The sequence below is a fragment of the Sebastes fasciatus genome, chromosome 12 (assembly GCF_043250625.1).
Source record: "Sebastes fasciatus isolate fSebFas1 chromosome 12, fSebFas1.pri, whole genome shotgun sequence".
Classification (NCBI taxonomy): Eukaryota; Metazoa; Chordata; class Actinopteri; order Perciformes; family Sebastidae; genus Sebastes; species Sebastes fasciatus.
In genome coordinates, this window is record NC_133806.1 from 2,900,463 (window position 1) to 2,913,409 (window position 12,947).

The 12,947-nt window shown below is 35.6% G+C and overlaps 1 protein-coding gene across 2 annotated transcripts; it reads right to left on the reverse strand.

The window, feature by feature from the left end:
* Positions 1-2,002: 2,002 nt before the first annotated feature.
* dhdds (dehydrodolichyl diphosphate synthase) lies at positions 2,003-10,642 on the reverse strand. Of its 2 annotated transcripts, none has more exons than XM_074652593.1 (9): positions 10,539-10,642; positions 9,038-9,103; positions 7,773-7,889; positions 7,532-7,674; positions 5,664-5,780; positions 5,424-5,525; positions 5,174-5,288; positions 3,912-4,019; positions 2,003-3,214 (listed from the first exon to the last, which is right to left on the reverse strand). In XM_074652593.1, exons 2-9 carry the CDS (start codon positions 9,098-9,100, stop codon positions 2,972-2,974), a joined length of 1,008 nt encoding a protein of 335 aa, XP_074508694.1. In that variant the 5' UTR covers positions 9,101-9,103; positions 10,539-10,642; the 3' UTR covers positions 2,003-2,971. The 2 variants fall into 2 exon arrangements, with proteins under 2 accessions (XP_074508694.1, XP_074508695.1); XM_074652594.1 differs by having other exon boundaries at positions 10,419-10,539.
* Positions 10,643-12,947: the final 2,305 nt, after the last annotated feature.

Below are 12,947 nucleotides of genomic sequence, written 5' to 3' on the forward strand. Positions count from 1 at the left end.
TGGAATACCACACTATAAAAAATACTACGTTACAAGTAAAAGCACATAAGAGTTAGCAGGAATGTATCAAAAGTACTAAAAAGCTCCCATTTAGTGTACTTTATTTATCATATATAAATTATTGGAATATTATTAATAATGCATTAACATGTAAGTGGTATTTTAATGTTGTCATGGTGCAATGTGTCACAGCATTTAATAGCTACTGCTTATTTCCAATGCCCTAGGGGTATTTTTACACATTGCTACTTTTACTTCAAGTTAAAGTACTTCTTCTCAGAGAAGTGGACCTACTTTTTTTGTATTTAACGGAGTTCCTATTTGTCGATGAACCTAATAATAACCTAATAATATGGACGTTTTTATCGGAATTTATTAGTGGTAATCCACAGAAGACATTCCACAAATGTGTACCATGATCTGCAAATATTTCACTATCCACAAACATGTATTTTTGTATTTGTGTTTTGTAAAGTCACATCCACAAAATTTACAGGGCGATTTGCAAATACGCATAAGTTACTCTGTAAATACGTATTTTAAGGTTTACATGTAAAGTGATAAATATGCATTTGTGCATCTTTTTCTACACGTGGAATGATATTTGTGCATTTGCAGATCGCTTCCTGTGCATTTGTGGGCCATGTGACATTCGTAATCCTCAGAAGACAATTCACAAATATTTTATAAATATATTACGTATTATATATTTATACTATTATACGTATAATATTACAACTATTATCCACAGATCTGCCTCGGTACAAATTTGTCCAATCGGACAAAATTCTGTAAACAAACAGGAGGAAAGTTACAAATGTCACGTGGCCCACAAATGCACAGGAAGCGATCTGCAAATGCACAAATATCATTCCACATGTAGAAATAGATGCACAAATGCGTGTTTATCACTTTACATGTAAACCTTAAAATACGTATTTACAGAGTAAGTTATGTGTATTTGCAAATACAATTAAAAAATCTAAATTTAAATTTAAAAATTATTTTTGTGAATGTGACTTTACACAACACAAAAACAAAAATACATGTTTGTGGATAGTGAAATATTTGCAGATCATGGTACTCATTTGTGGAATGTCTTCTGTGGGTTACAACTAATAAAGTCCGATAAAACTTCCATATTATTAGGTTAAAATTAGGTTCATCGACAGATAGGAACTCCGTTAAAGACAAAAAAAATAGGTCCACTTCTCTGAGAAGAAGTATTTTAACTTGAAGTAAAAGTAGCAATGTGTAAAAATACCCCTAGGGCATTGGAAATAAGCAGTAGCTATTAAATGCTGTGACACATTGCACCATCACAACATTAAAATACCACTTACCTGTTAATGCATTAGTAATAATATTCCAATAATTTATATATGATAAATAAAGTATACTAAATGGGAGTTTTTTAGTACTTTTGATACTTTGCTGCTAACACTTATGTGCTTTTAATTGTAATGTAGTATTTTTTATAGTGTGGTATTCCAGTGTAAAGGTATTAATTGATCAATTATGTCATGTAATGTTTTAGATTAAACTAACCAACAGTGTATAAAGTAGTTGAAATTATATAATATTCATAATAATATTCAGTCAAATATATCATTAATAAAATACTCTAAATTGGTCCATTTAGCTTTTTAGTACCTTTGATACTTTAGGTACGTTTTGTTGCTAACACTTATGTGCTTTTACTTGTAACTGAGTATTTTTATACCGTGGTATTGCAACTATTATTTAAGTAAAATATCTCTCAATAATCTCAATGTCTTCCTCTATTGTATAAAAGAAGCATTGAAACATGAAGATTGCCTCTCTGAAAATATAAATTACTTTTGTTAATATTAATATTGCCTATAGAAGGACATTCAAACAGCTAATTCTAATAAGTGGATTAAGAGGATGCTTTGCAGTTTGGATGTAGAAAAACTGACTTATCATAAGTAGGAGATAAAATTAAAGATTGTTTTTCCCAATTGAACAAAAACCAATAAACAGTGTTGAAAAATATTTGTGTTTCTTTACTTGTGTTAGAATCGCTGAATGGGAGTCATAGTTTACCCACCTTTATATATGCACTACAACATTACAACTATTGGCTAAATATTTGCTTTAAAACAAAATAGCAACTATATACACAATCATACTGATTTAATATATGCAATGAATTTCTTGATTTAACCTGGATCAATTAGTGGAGAGGTCCAATACTTATCCAACAGTTACTAGTAGAAATGAAAGGTTTCGATGATATGGCTGTATATATAAAGGCTTCAGTAATCTGTAATGGTTGAGATGTTCTTCGTCAGCAGCATGGACCTTAGAAAAGTGATATTTTTTTCTGATGCACATGTTAAGACATTACATACCAACATATCAAAAAGCCAGATGAAGGCAAGAACTGAAGACAGCCATAACATTGACATGTGATACGTTAAGTACAAAGGACTGAATCGTACATCATTTAGTCATATCTGACATACATCGATCACTTTATTCTGTTAAAGAAAGCTGGTCAAAATCTAGTTATGTCATCAACATCACACTCAACAAACAACACACAACCTTTGGGCCACAACAAAACTGCAAAACTGCAAAACTGCACTGACTTATATAAATCTGGACGGCTGCTTTGGGAACGTTCCCCTGGCTTTCACTCATATAATTTCCAATCAATGGCATGCATTTGACCGACAATTTACACAGTTACTTAACTACATCTTGACCAGACATTTCCACGTATTAGACTTTTTGTTTTTTTTAAATCTACAATCATAAATATCAATTATTCTACAGCCCCATAGGGGTAAAATTGCCCTCTCGTTTTGTACAAATCAGTAACCCAATGAAACCATTCCCAGTTACTGTTCACTCTTCCCTTTGCCACAGAAGCCCTTTTGGGAAGAGGACAGGAGAGGTTTCATCCCCACTTCAACATGGGTTTCTTTTCTCCCTCAGAGCCTTCCTAGGCCAAGACGGCGTCGCTCCATAGGTCATTAAAGTAAGAGTCTCTCTTGTGCTTCAGTGCGTCTAGGAAGTCCTGAATCCGTTCTTCCCGGCAGGTGGTGTAGAGCAGCAGTGCCTCTTGTCTTCTCTGGGCGTCGGCAGGCTTTCCGTTCCCGTGATGCTGCAGGTGCTCCGCTACGCAGGTGCGATCCGCCTCCAGCTGCTGGAAGGTCTGATGCTCTTGATGGAGGTCTCTGGCTTTCTACAATACACAACACAAAACCTTTATTTGTTTTGGTGACAAACAATGTAGATGTATATTGAAATCCCAATACTGAATACATTCACAACAGACGGTACACATTATGTGACAGACGGTAGGCAACACAAACTGTTTTACCAAGTTAATACTGGACAAAGATATTTACCTCGTCTTTGAAAAAAGTGTAAAAAAAAAAAAATCTACGCTCTTCACCAACTAAGCTGAAGTCATTAAGACGAGGTAATAAAGTTATAACAACCTTTAGCTGCTTTGCAACAACGCATGCAAAAGTTTATTACATTTTCTAATTTACGTTTTGCTCCAGAATAACAGAGTGACATCTCAAAAGTAAAAAAAATGACAGCTGAGTGCAGTTGAATCAACACCTTTCGGCAGAGTCACAATTAACAAACCTCATGACCCTCTACAAAGCTTTATTCGCTGCAAGTAGAGCTGCAACGAATATTCGATTAGTTGTCAACTATTAAATTAATCAACAACTATTTTGATAATCGATTAATCAGTTTGAGTCATTTTTTAAGAAAAAAAAATTCAAAATTCTCTGAATGCAGCTTCTTAAATGTGAATACTTTCTGTTTTTTTTACTCCTCTATGACAGTAAACTGAATATCTTCAAGACATCATCTCGGGCTTTGGGAAACACTGATCCACATTTATCCCCGTTTTCTGGCATTACCTGAATGGCTTTGTGATTTAACTGATATTGGAGGATGGCTTCACACAGGTTCCAGAAGGAGTACTCCGGCCACAGAACTGACTGAAACACTAGACAGGAGTGGGAAGTCTGCAGAGTGGAAGATAAAACAAGAAAATCAATATAAAAGGCCCAGAGGAGAAGCTGGAAAGTGTTGGACATTATGATCAACTATTTGCTTAATGCTGTCCATCATAGATTGCAACTCTAATTTGGTGGATAATACCTTGTTGTTGTAGGCAGAAAAAAAAGATAAATTATATATAAATCATAAACAAAACTCTTTGAAAAACAAATAGCCTGCATTTCCTACGATCCAAACATGTATGGTTGATTTTAAAGGGAAATACAAAATACAAAAAGAACCCCCTGTATTCGGTTACAGTCTTAATGAGGTAAGGAAACAGAATCGGCCATATGCTGCGTTTCAGACAACTCAGAACTTGGAAATGTCCGACGTTCTACTTAATAAAGTACAATGGAACGCCACTCAAAGTCAGAATTCCTACTTATAAAGTCTGGGCAAATCCAATTACCCCGACTTCACAAAAGATATTCGGTAAAACGTAAAAAGAAATATTGGGAGGCTGCACTGCTGAGAGTTCAATTGTGTGTACACTTGCCAAAGTTTGTCACGGTCAGCCATGGTTTTTGTTTATGTTTGTCGTTGGTCGGAAGTTGGAAATTTCAGCGTCGTGTTGTCTGGAATGCAGCAATAGCTGCCATGAATTAAGTTGTTGAAATCACATGACTATATAAAATAACCCTTTATTAAATTGAATGTTTTATTGTTAAAATCCGGTGGTCAGTTTTCATCTTTGCTGGCTGCTCCATTACAGATAAAGGCAAAGACAGACAGGATGTGATCACCGCAAAGTCTCACTGGGAAAACAAAAAGTAGACACTTCTACATCTGACACATATTTTCAGCTCTTGCAGATATTTTTTGTTGGCATCAAAGACAAATTGGGGTCAATGTCCACATAAACTAAAATCTTTGTTCAGAATCATGTTTGGATGGAGAGTACTTTGAGCAACGCAACATGAAATACACAAGTCTAAGCAGGGTTACAGCTACGGTGCCTGTAAGTTAGCCTAATTTGCAATGGTCAGTCAATTTGACATTGACTGACAGCCCTAATTTATTTATAGAGCACTTTTCATAGTACTCAAATACACTTTACACAAGTGAAATGAGATCTCTCATCATCATCATTTCTCCTTGCAGTCATTCTCATCCTCACCTGCCAAAGAAGGAAGTCGCTGAGTCGCACCTCTCCAGAGGTGCGGATGAGCAGATCAGGATTGGGAGAACTATTGCTGTACAAACACTCACTTAGCAACGCCTCTGAAACATCACTGAGAACGACAGAACGACACAAACACAGCGTGTTAGAGTGAAAGCTCCCCAGGGTTATCTTTTTATATTCTATGTGGCATTACGGATGTTGGCAGGATATCAACACCATCGACTCTGTTATCGTCATGTCTTACCTTGCTTTGATCAGGCCCTGCTCCACTCCCCAAGCCATTTCTCTGACCGCGTTGGTGATTTCATATCTTGATGTGTAGGCAAAGCACACATTCAGGAAACATCTGCAAAACAAGTATTTGTATAGCTGTTGTCATTTATAATATATAACATAAAATCTGCTTAAGTGTGGTGGTAAAGGGGGTGAGTGATTAATGATGAGGGGTTATAGAAGCAGAGGTACAAATGAATAACACATTTACTTATTGTGCGCCTTGGTTGTGATCACAGCTTTGGCAATGAGCTGCTGAAGGTCGAGTGGCAGCATGTTCAAGTCGCCGAGCACCCGGATACACACACCATGCTTCTCCAGATTGTCCCTGCAAGAGACGAGAGAGAAGTGTGTGAAAAAATGAAAAGAAAAGCATGAATGAGAACAGGGAGAACAAGAAGACTACTCCATTTAGACGAGGCTGCTGAAACATGTCTGTCTGCATTTCCCACCTAGAGATACACAAAGGTGCCTACACAGAGGAATTTGCACTGAGTCGTCAGTTGGTACAGTCTCCCTGAAGCAGTCTGCAGTCCAATGTCCTCCTGTATAAAGCTGGTTAGTCAAGTGTTGGTGTTCAACACAACAACACTGACCAAGCCATCCTCTTGGTGGCAGCAGCCTTGTAGATACTAATAATGACATGCCCACTTTATGATCATCACATGCAGTTTGGGGCAAGTCATAGTCAAGTCAGCACACTGACACACTGACAGCTGTTGTTGCCTGTTGGGCTGCAGTTTGCCATGTTATGATTTGAGCATATTGTTTTATGCTAACTGCAGTACCTGTGAGGGTTTCTGGATCAATATCTGTCATTGTTTTGTGTTGTTTATTGATCTCCAATAATAAATACATACATATGTTTGCATAACGCAGCATATTTGCCCACTCCCATGTTGATAAGAGTATCAAATACTTGACAAATCTCCCTTTAAGGTACATTTTGAACAGAATAAAAATGTGCAATTCATTTGCGATTAACTATAGGCAGTCAGCGACAGCCCTACTCAGAAAGCAAGAAATTAGTCATTTGTAAAATATTCCTTGTTGCAGTAAAACATGAAGAAAAGTCTGTCAATCCAAGACTAGATTTTTCTTAGGCCAACATCTAGTGGTCATTTGTGGAACTGCAGATTAACACCTGGTAGTTGTTGGTTTTTGGACATCTATATTTGCAGCAGGGCTGCACTGTGGTTCAGTGGTTAGCACTATCACCTCACAGCAAGAGGGTCGCAGGTTGGGGCCCTTCTGTGTGGAGTTTGCATGTTCTCCCCGTGTTAGCGTGGGTTTTCTCCGGCTTCCTCCCACAGTCCAAAGACATGCAGGTTAGGTTACTTGTTGACTCTAAATTGCCCGTAGGTGTGAATGTGAGCGTGAATGGTTGTCTGTCTCTATGTGTCAGCCCTGTGATAGTCTGGTGACCTGTCCACGGTGTACCCGCCTCCGCCCAATGTCAGCTGGGATCAGCTCCAGCACCCACCAGTGACCCTGAATAGGATAAGTGGTTACGGATAACGGATGGATATTTGCACTAAGGAATACAGTTATAGTATAATTAGAGGCAACATCTACAGGTGTAGACTAGATATTCTGGTGTATTTACAAAGAAGAAGTCAGTATCAGCCAAACTAGCAATGGAAATAAGTGATATCGTCCCCTCCTATTTATAAGTCAGCCTTTCTTCCTCTTGTCCATTCTGGCATCAGTCCACAGTATATCTTAACTCAATGGCCAAATTGTTTTCGTGTCAGTGTCGTCGTATCCAGTTGCGGCAAAAAAATAAAATATTTCTTAGTTAAATGTAACTGTGCTGATTTAAAAGGTGGTTTGCAAACATTCTTGTTATAGTTGGCTTCTTACTAACAATCTGAAGCCCAGTCCATTTTTTTGCAATTTTTTCAGTCTTGCAAAAACACTTAACTTACTTTAACTACACAGCAGTCCCTGCATTTGGTTCCCCTCGACTTTACTTTAAGGAAGCTGTGATGAATCATGTGATGTAGAAAATCTGACTTGTCCCACAAGCAACAACAGCAAAGTGAAAAAGCTATTTTAAATCCCCAACTTGAATCTCACCGTTCCTCCAACAGCTTTTCAAACTTCTGCCTGGCGAGCTCCATCAGCCCCTCCACCTCGTTTTTATTGCGCTTGAAGTTCTCGATGCTGAAGGCGTACACGGTGACCTCTTGGATGTTCAGATGCTTACACCAACGTAAGGTCTGGTGTGGAGTAAAGGGACAAAAGGGTTACACACATTACATGAGCAACCTATTCTATTTTATGGCCAGGTGAACATGTGTTTGAGAAGCAACCTCACCTCTGCCAGCTTGTTGAAGCCCTGCATATGCCCTTCCTGGCGCTCCATGTTTTTCTTGCGTGCAAAGCGGCGGTTACCATCCATGATGAAGGCCACATGTTTAGGCATGGGTCCAGCCTGGGAGACACAATGCAGATCAGACACTGACAGAGACATTAACTAATGTTAATAATTGTGATAATGTACTAAATATTCTCTGGTTCCAGCTGGTTCCACCTCATCAAATACTAAGATTTCCCTGTTTTTTGTTTTTTTAGAGCTTTCGACTGCAGTAAAACATGGACCCAAGCTGTTTCCTAGCAACGCAATTCTGTTGCCATTCCGTTGAAATGCGCTAAAATGAGGCGTTTGTGACAGAGGGTGAATACAGGTATATTCAGACAGACAGTACGAGGAAAATAAAGTGTTGTTTGAACATTAAATCATCTAAACATGTTCTAGTAGAAACACAAAATACAAGTATGAACCTGAAGATGAGCATTATATGGAACCTTTAAGTTGACTTGTTTTGGAACTATATCTGTATATGTATATACATGTTCTTTTCTGTCAACATGAACTAATAAAGAGTTGCTCTTCTTTTTTTTTATTGTGCAGTGAATTGATTCTTTCATCAGTGGTTAGAGGAGTCTTTGAGGATTCTGGTCATACTGGTCTCTCCGGTTAAATGTTGCTCAATGAGCCTCTGGGGTTTTTAATCAGAATCAGAATCCGATTCGTGTTTATTGTCAGGAGTAAGAGGTATACACTAGGAATTTGCTTTAGTTTTGTTGCTGCAAATAAGCAGTATAATAACAAAAGAATAGATTAAAAACGTTAGAATAAAAAAAAAAAAATGAAATTCTACCAATATACAATATAAGCTATAAACAAAAATAAACATGATATAAACAGATAGTGCCGGTGTGCAAACAGGTAATTAAACATCGCTGGGTAGCCCATTTCTTTTTGGTTAATTTTGAGAGGTACATACAAAGAGGAACATAAGATAAGATAAGATAAGATAAGATAAGATAAGATGAACCTTTATTAATCCCTGGAGGGAAATTCAGATGTCAAAGCAGCAACATCAGCAAACAGAGTGAAACACAGGAGAGGTAAAGGTATCCACAAAATATAAAAACAATAATAGATATAAAAGATACAGAGTGAATGGGTGAACATAGTGTGTATAAATCAATAAATAAATAAATGTAGTATGTACATATGTGCAGTCTATAAAGTGGTATATAGGAACATATAAGAATACACTGATTCAGGATTACCTTCAGGATATTGGCTGAAATCTTTTCAAGCAGGTTTAATTCACCTTCTCTGATCCACGACATGGTCTGAAAAGAGATGATTTTAAAGGTTAATGAATGTCAACCTTTATAACACACCCTACAGTAATCACACACAATGACCACAACACTGTTACACTGCAAGAACATTATCTGATGTCTAATTTAACGTGTAATGTCTAAAACAATCTGAGATTTCCCCATGAAGCCATGCAGCTCAGTGATTGATTCCTCCGTTCAGTCTGACTACAGAGACATGAACTGCATTTTTTTCTCGTAGACCTATGACTTTATTATCGTAATATTACGACTTTTTTTCTCTTAAACTTATGATCTTAAACTGTACTAGAGCTTTTACTCTTGTGTGTTATATTCTATTTTAGCTTTTATTTTTAGCTTGTTTTTATTTTCTAATCCCTAATGTTTTTAATTAACTCTTTTAATTATGTCTTAATGTTCTTTTGCACTTAGTCGCAATGTTCTTGAATGTTTATGTAAAGCACTTTGAATTGCCCTGATGCTGAAATGTGCTCTACTAATAAAGCTGCCTTGCCTTGTCTTTTTGACATACTATACTATGACTTTTTATTTTATTTTTTCGACATGCTATACTATGATTTTTTTTCTCGACATTCCATACTGTGACTTTTTTTAAATTTTTTTTTTTACATGCTATACATGACTTTTTTTTTTTTTTAAATGTACATGCTATATATGACTTTTTAAAAAAAAAATGTACATGCTATACTATGACTTTTCTTTTGACATGCTATATATGACTTTTTTTTTATTTTTTCCACATGCTATATATGATATTTTTTTTTTAAATGTACATGCTAAATATGACTTTTTTTAAAAAAAAATGTACATGCTATATATGACTTTTTTTTTAAATTGACATGCTAAATATGACTTTTTTAAAAAAAAATGACATGCTATACTATGACTTTTCTTTTGACATGCTATATGACTTTTTTTTACATGTTATACTATGACTTTTAAAAAAAAAATTCGACATACTATACTATGACATTTTTTATTTATAACTTATACTAAGGATCTAATAGAATCTACTGAGTGAGAAAGCACAAAATCACGCCTGTTAATGAATGTCAACCTTTATAACCCTCCTACACTAATCACACACAATGACCACAACACTGTTTACACAGCAAGAACATGATCTGATGTCTAATTTAACAGTGAATGTGTAAAACATGCGAGATTCCCATGCAACCATGCAGCCATGCAACCATGCAGCCAGTGATTCATCCGTTCAGCCTGACTACAGACACTACAGAGCTGAGCTGCTATAAAAGGCTTTAAAACCCTCAAACAGAGTCGCTATTAGTCCAGTAAACACCTGTTCCTGATAGAACCCGCTTCATTCATTCAGACTGCTGAACCTCGCGCTGTTCTAAACACATTTACTGTCTTTATTATCACATTTACTGTCATTATCTCAGAGAAGCTTCCAACTCACAGCCTTTACGATGACGACCTCTTCCGCATTGGAGTAAAGTGACGTCAGCGACGCAGTGACGACTTCCTGTCAGATGTTTAGTAGATTTTCAAATGATGTGGATGAACTCAACATTAAAGATCCTCAATATCTACTGAAGTCAAAGTAGAAATACAACAATATAAAAACACACTCAAGTATTTGTATATATATATATTACAAGAAAAAAAATATTGATTTAAAATCTTATTAAAGGTCCCATATCGTGCTTATTTTGATAGTTTAACAGTATTTATAAAGCACTTAAACCTGTTTTATAATATAAAAGACATGAAAATCTAAATTTTAACAATATGGGACCTTTAAAACTTTAGTTTATTGCTGGTCATTAAATTGTGTTGAAATCTTCCTCTCTCTCTCTCTTGGACATCACCACAGCTCTTCATATCCAGCAATAAACTATGTTATTGTAAAAAATAAGCAGAATGAAATAGCATTTCATGATAATTAAAATGTAATCAGCTAATTATTTTTCTTGATTAAAGGTCCCATATCGTGCTCATTTTCAGGTTTATATTTGTATTTTGGGTTTCTACTAGAACATGTTTACATGCTGTAATGTTAAAAAAAACACTTTATTTTCCTCATACTGACCGTAAAGATCCTCAATATTTACTGACATAAACGTAGAAATACAATAATAAAAAAAAATACTCAAGTATTTGTATATATATATATATTACAAGAAAAAAAATCTTGATTTAAAATCTTATTAAAGGTCCCATATCGTATCGGCTCATTGAACAACATCAACCGCAGTTCCGGAGATAACAGTATGACCAGAATCCTCAAAGACTCCTCTAACCACTGATGAAAGAATCAATTCACTGCACAATAAAAAAAAAGAAGAGCAACTTTTTATTAGTTCATGTTGACAGAAAAGAACATGTATACACATATACAGATATAGTTCCAAAACAAGTCAACTTAAAGGTTCCATATAATTCTCATCTTCAGGTTCATACTTGTATTTTGGGTTTCTACTAAAACATGCTGTAATGTTAAAAAAAACTTTATTTTCCTCATACTGTCTGCCTGAATATACCTGTATTAACCCTCTGTCTGAAACGCGCCGTTTTAGCGCATTTTGACGGAATTGCAACAGAATTGCGTTGCTAGGCAGCAGCTTGGGTCCATGTGTACTTCCTGTCAGCTGATGTCATTCACATCCACTGCAACAGGAAATAAACCGGGACACATTTAGAATGTTTACGTTTAAAACTGGGAAATTGTCTAAATATTGTAGATTCGTGACATCACAAATGGACAGAAATCCTCACAGCTTGTTTCAAACGCACAGTTTCTGAATACGGGCTGTGTGTATTTCTCTGTGGATTCAGCGTTTTGATAGTTTAACAGTATTTATACAGCACTTAAAGTGCTTTATGTTATAAAAGACATGAATATCTCACTTTTTACAATATTCGACCTTTATGATTAAAGTACACAAGTATTATCAGGAAAATATAGTAAAATTACTCACAACGCGTAGGCCTAAAAACTGGTCCTCTGAGTGTTATGGGTCATATAACTATGTATTACATTATTGCATAATTACTATCACAAGTAGAATTTTGCTGTTGGCTAGTCAAGGTTGAGGCAATTTTACTACTTTCTATCTTGCTGGGTGGTCTATAACAACAAATCATATTTTAAAAGTGATAATAATTTTTTTGTGTGTAATTTATCAGTAAACTATCTAGTAAAGATACCTGTCATGGTGAAAAAGGTACAATATTTCCTTCTGAAATGTATTGACGTTGAAGTATAAAGTAGCGAATAAAAATGTAAATACTACTCTCACAAAATGTACTTATACCTGAGTAAACATGCTTAGCTACTTTCCACCACTGCCATACTCATATGTATTATATTTATACCTACTATTAGCTTACTTTTACTACTAGGATGGATTTCATATCAAGAAGTTTAAATGGGTGGATATACTAATAATATATGCAGATGAATTTAAAGTGTAAAGTATCAACAAACAAACAGTGCATGGTGATCCAAAGTGTTCAAAATTGTGTACATACATTTGACATTATGTAATAAATAATATCATGAATTAATATAGAAATGATCCCAAGATCAATTTACAATGGAATTTTCTTTATGATTAAATATTTTCTGTGCAGTTATTATCATATGATGATTTATTTATTTATTTAATAATATCTGTGTTTCTTTGTGTGAGGCCTGTCCTCTCATGACTCTTTATTTGCATATCTGCAGTGCAGTTCCTCCTGCAGCCTCCTGGGTGTGACAGCAAGTTCATTAACAGTTCTTTTGCACTTTCTAATAGCAAAGAAGAAGTTTCTTTGAGGGTTTTGCAATTCTGTCGAAACGCACTAAAACGGAGCGTTTCAG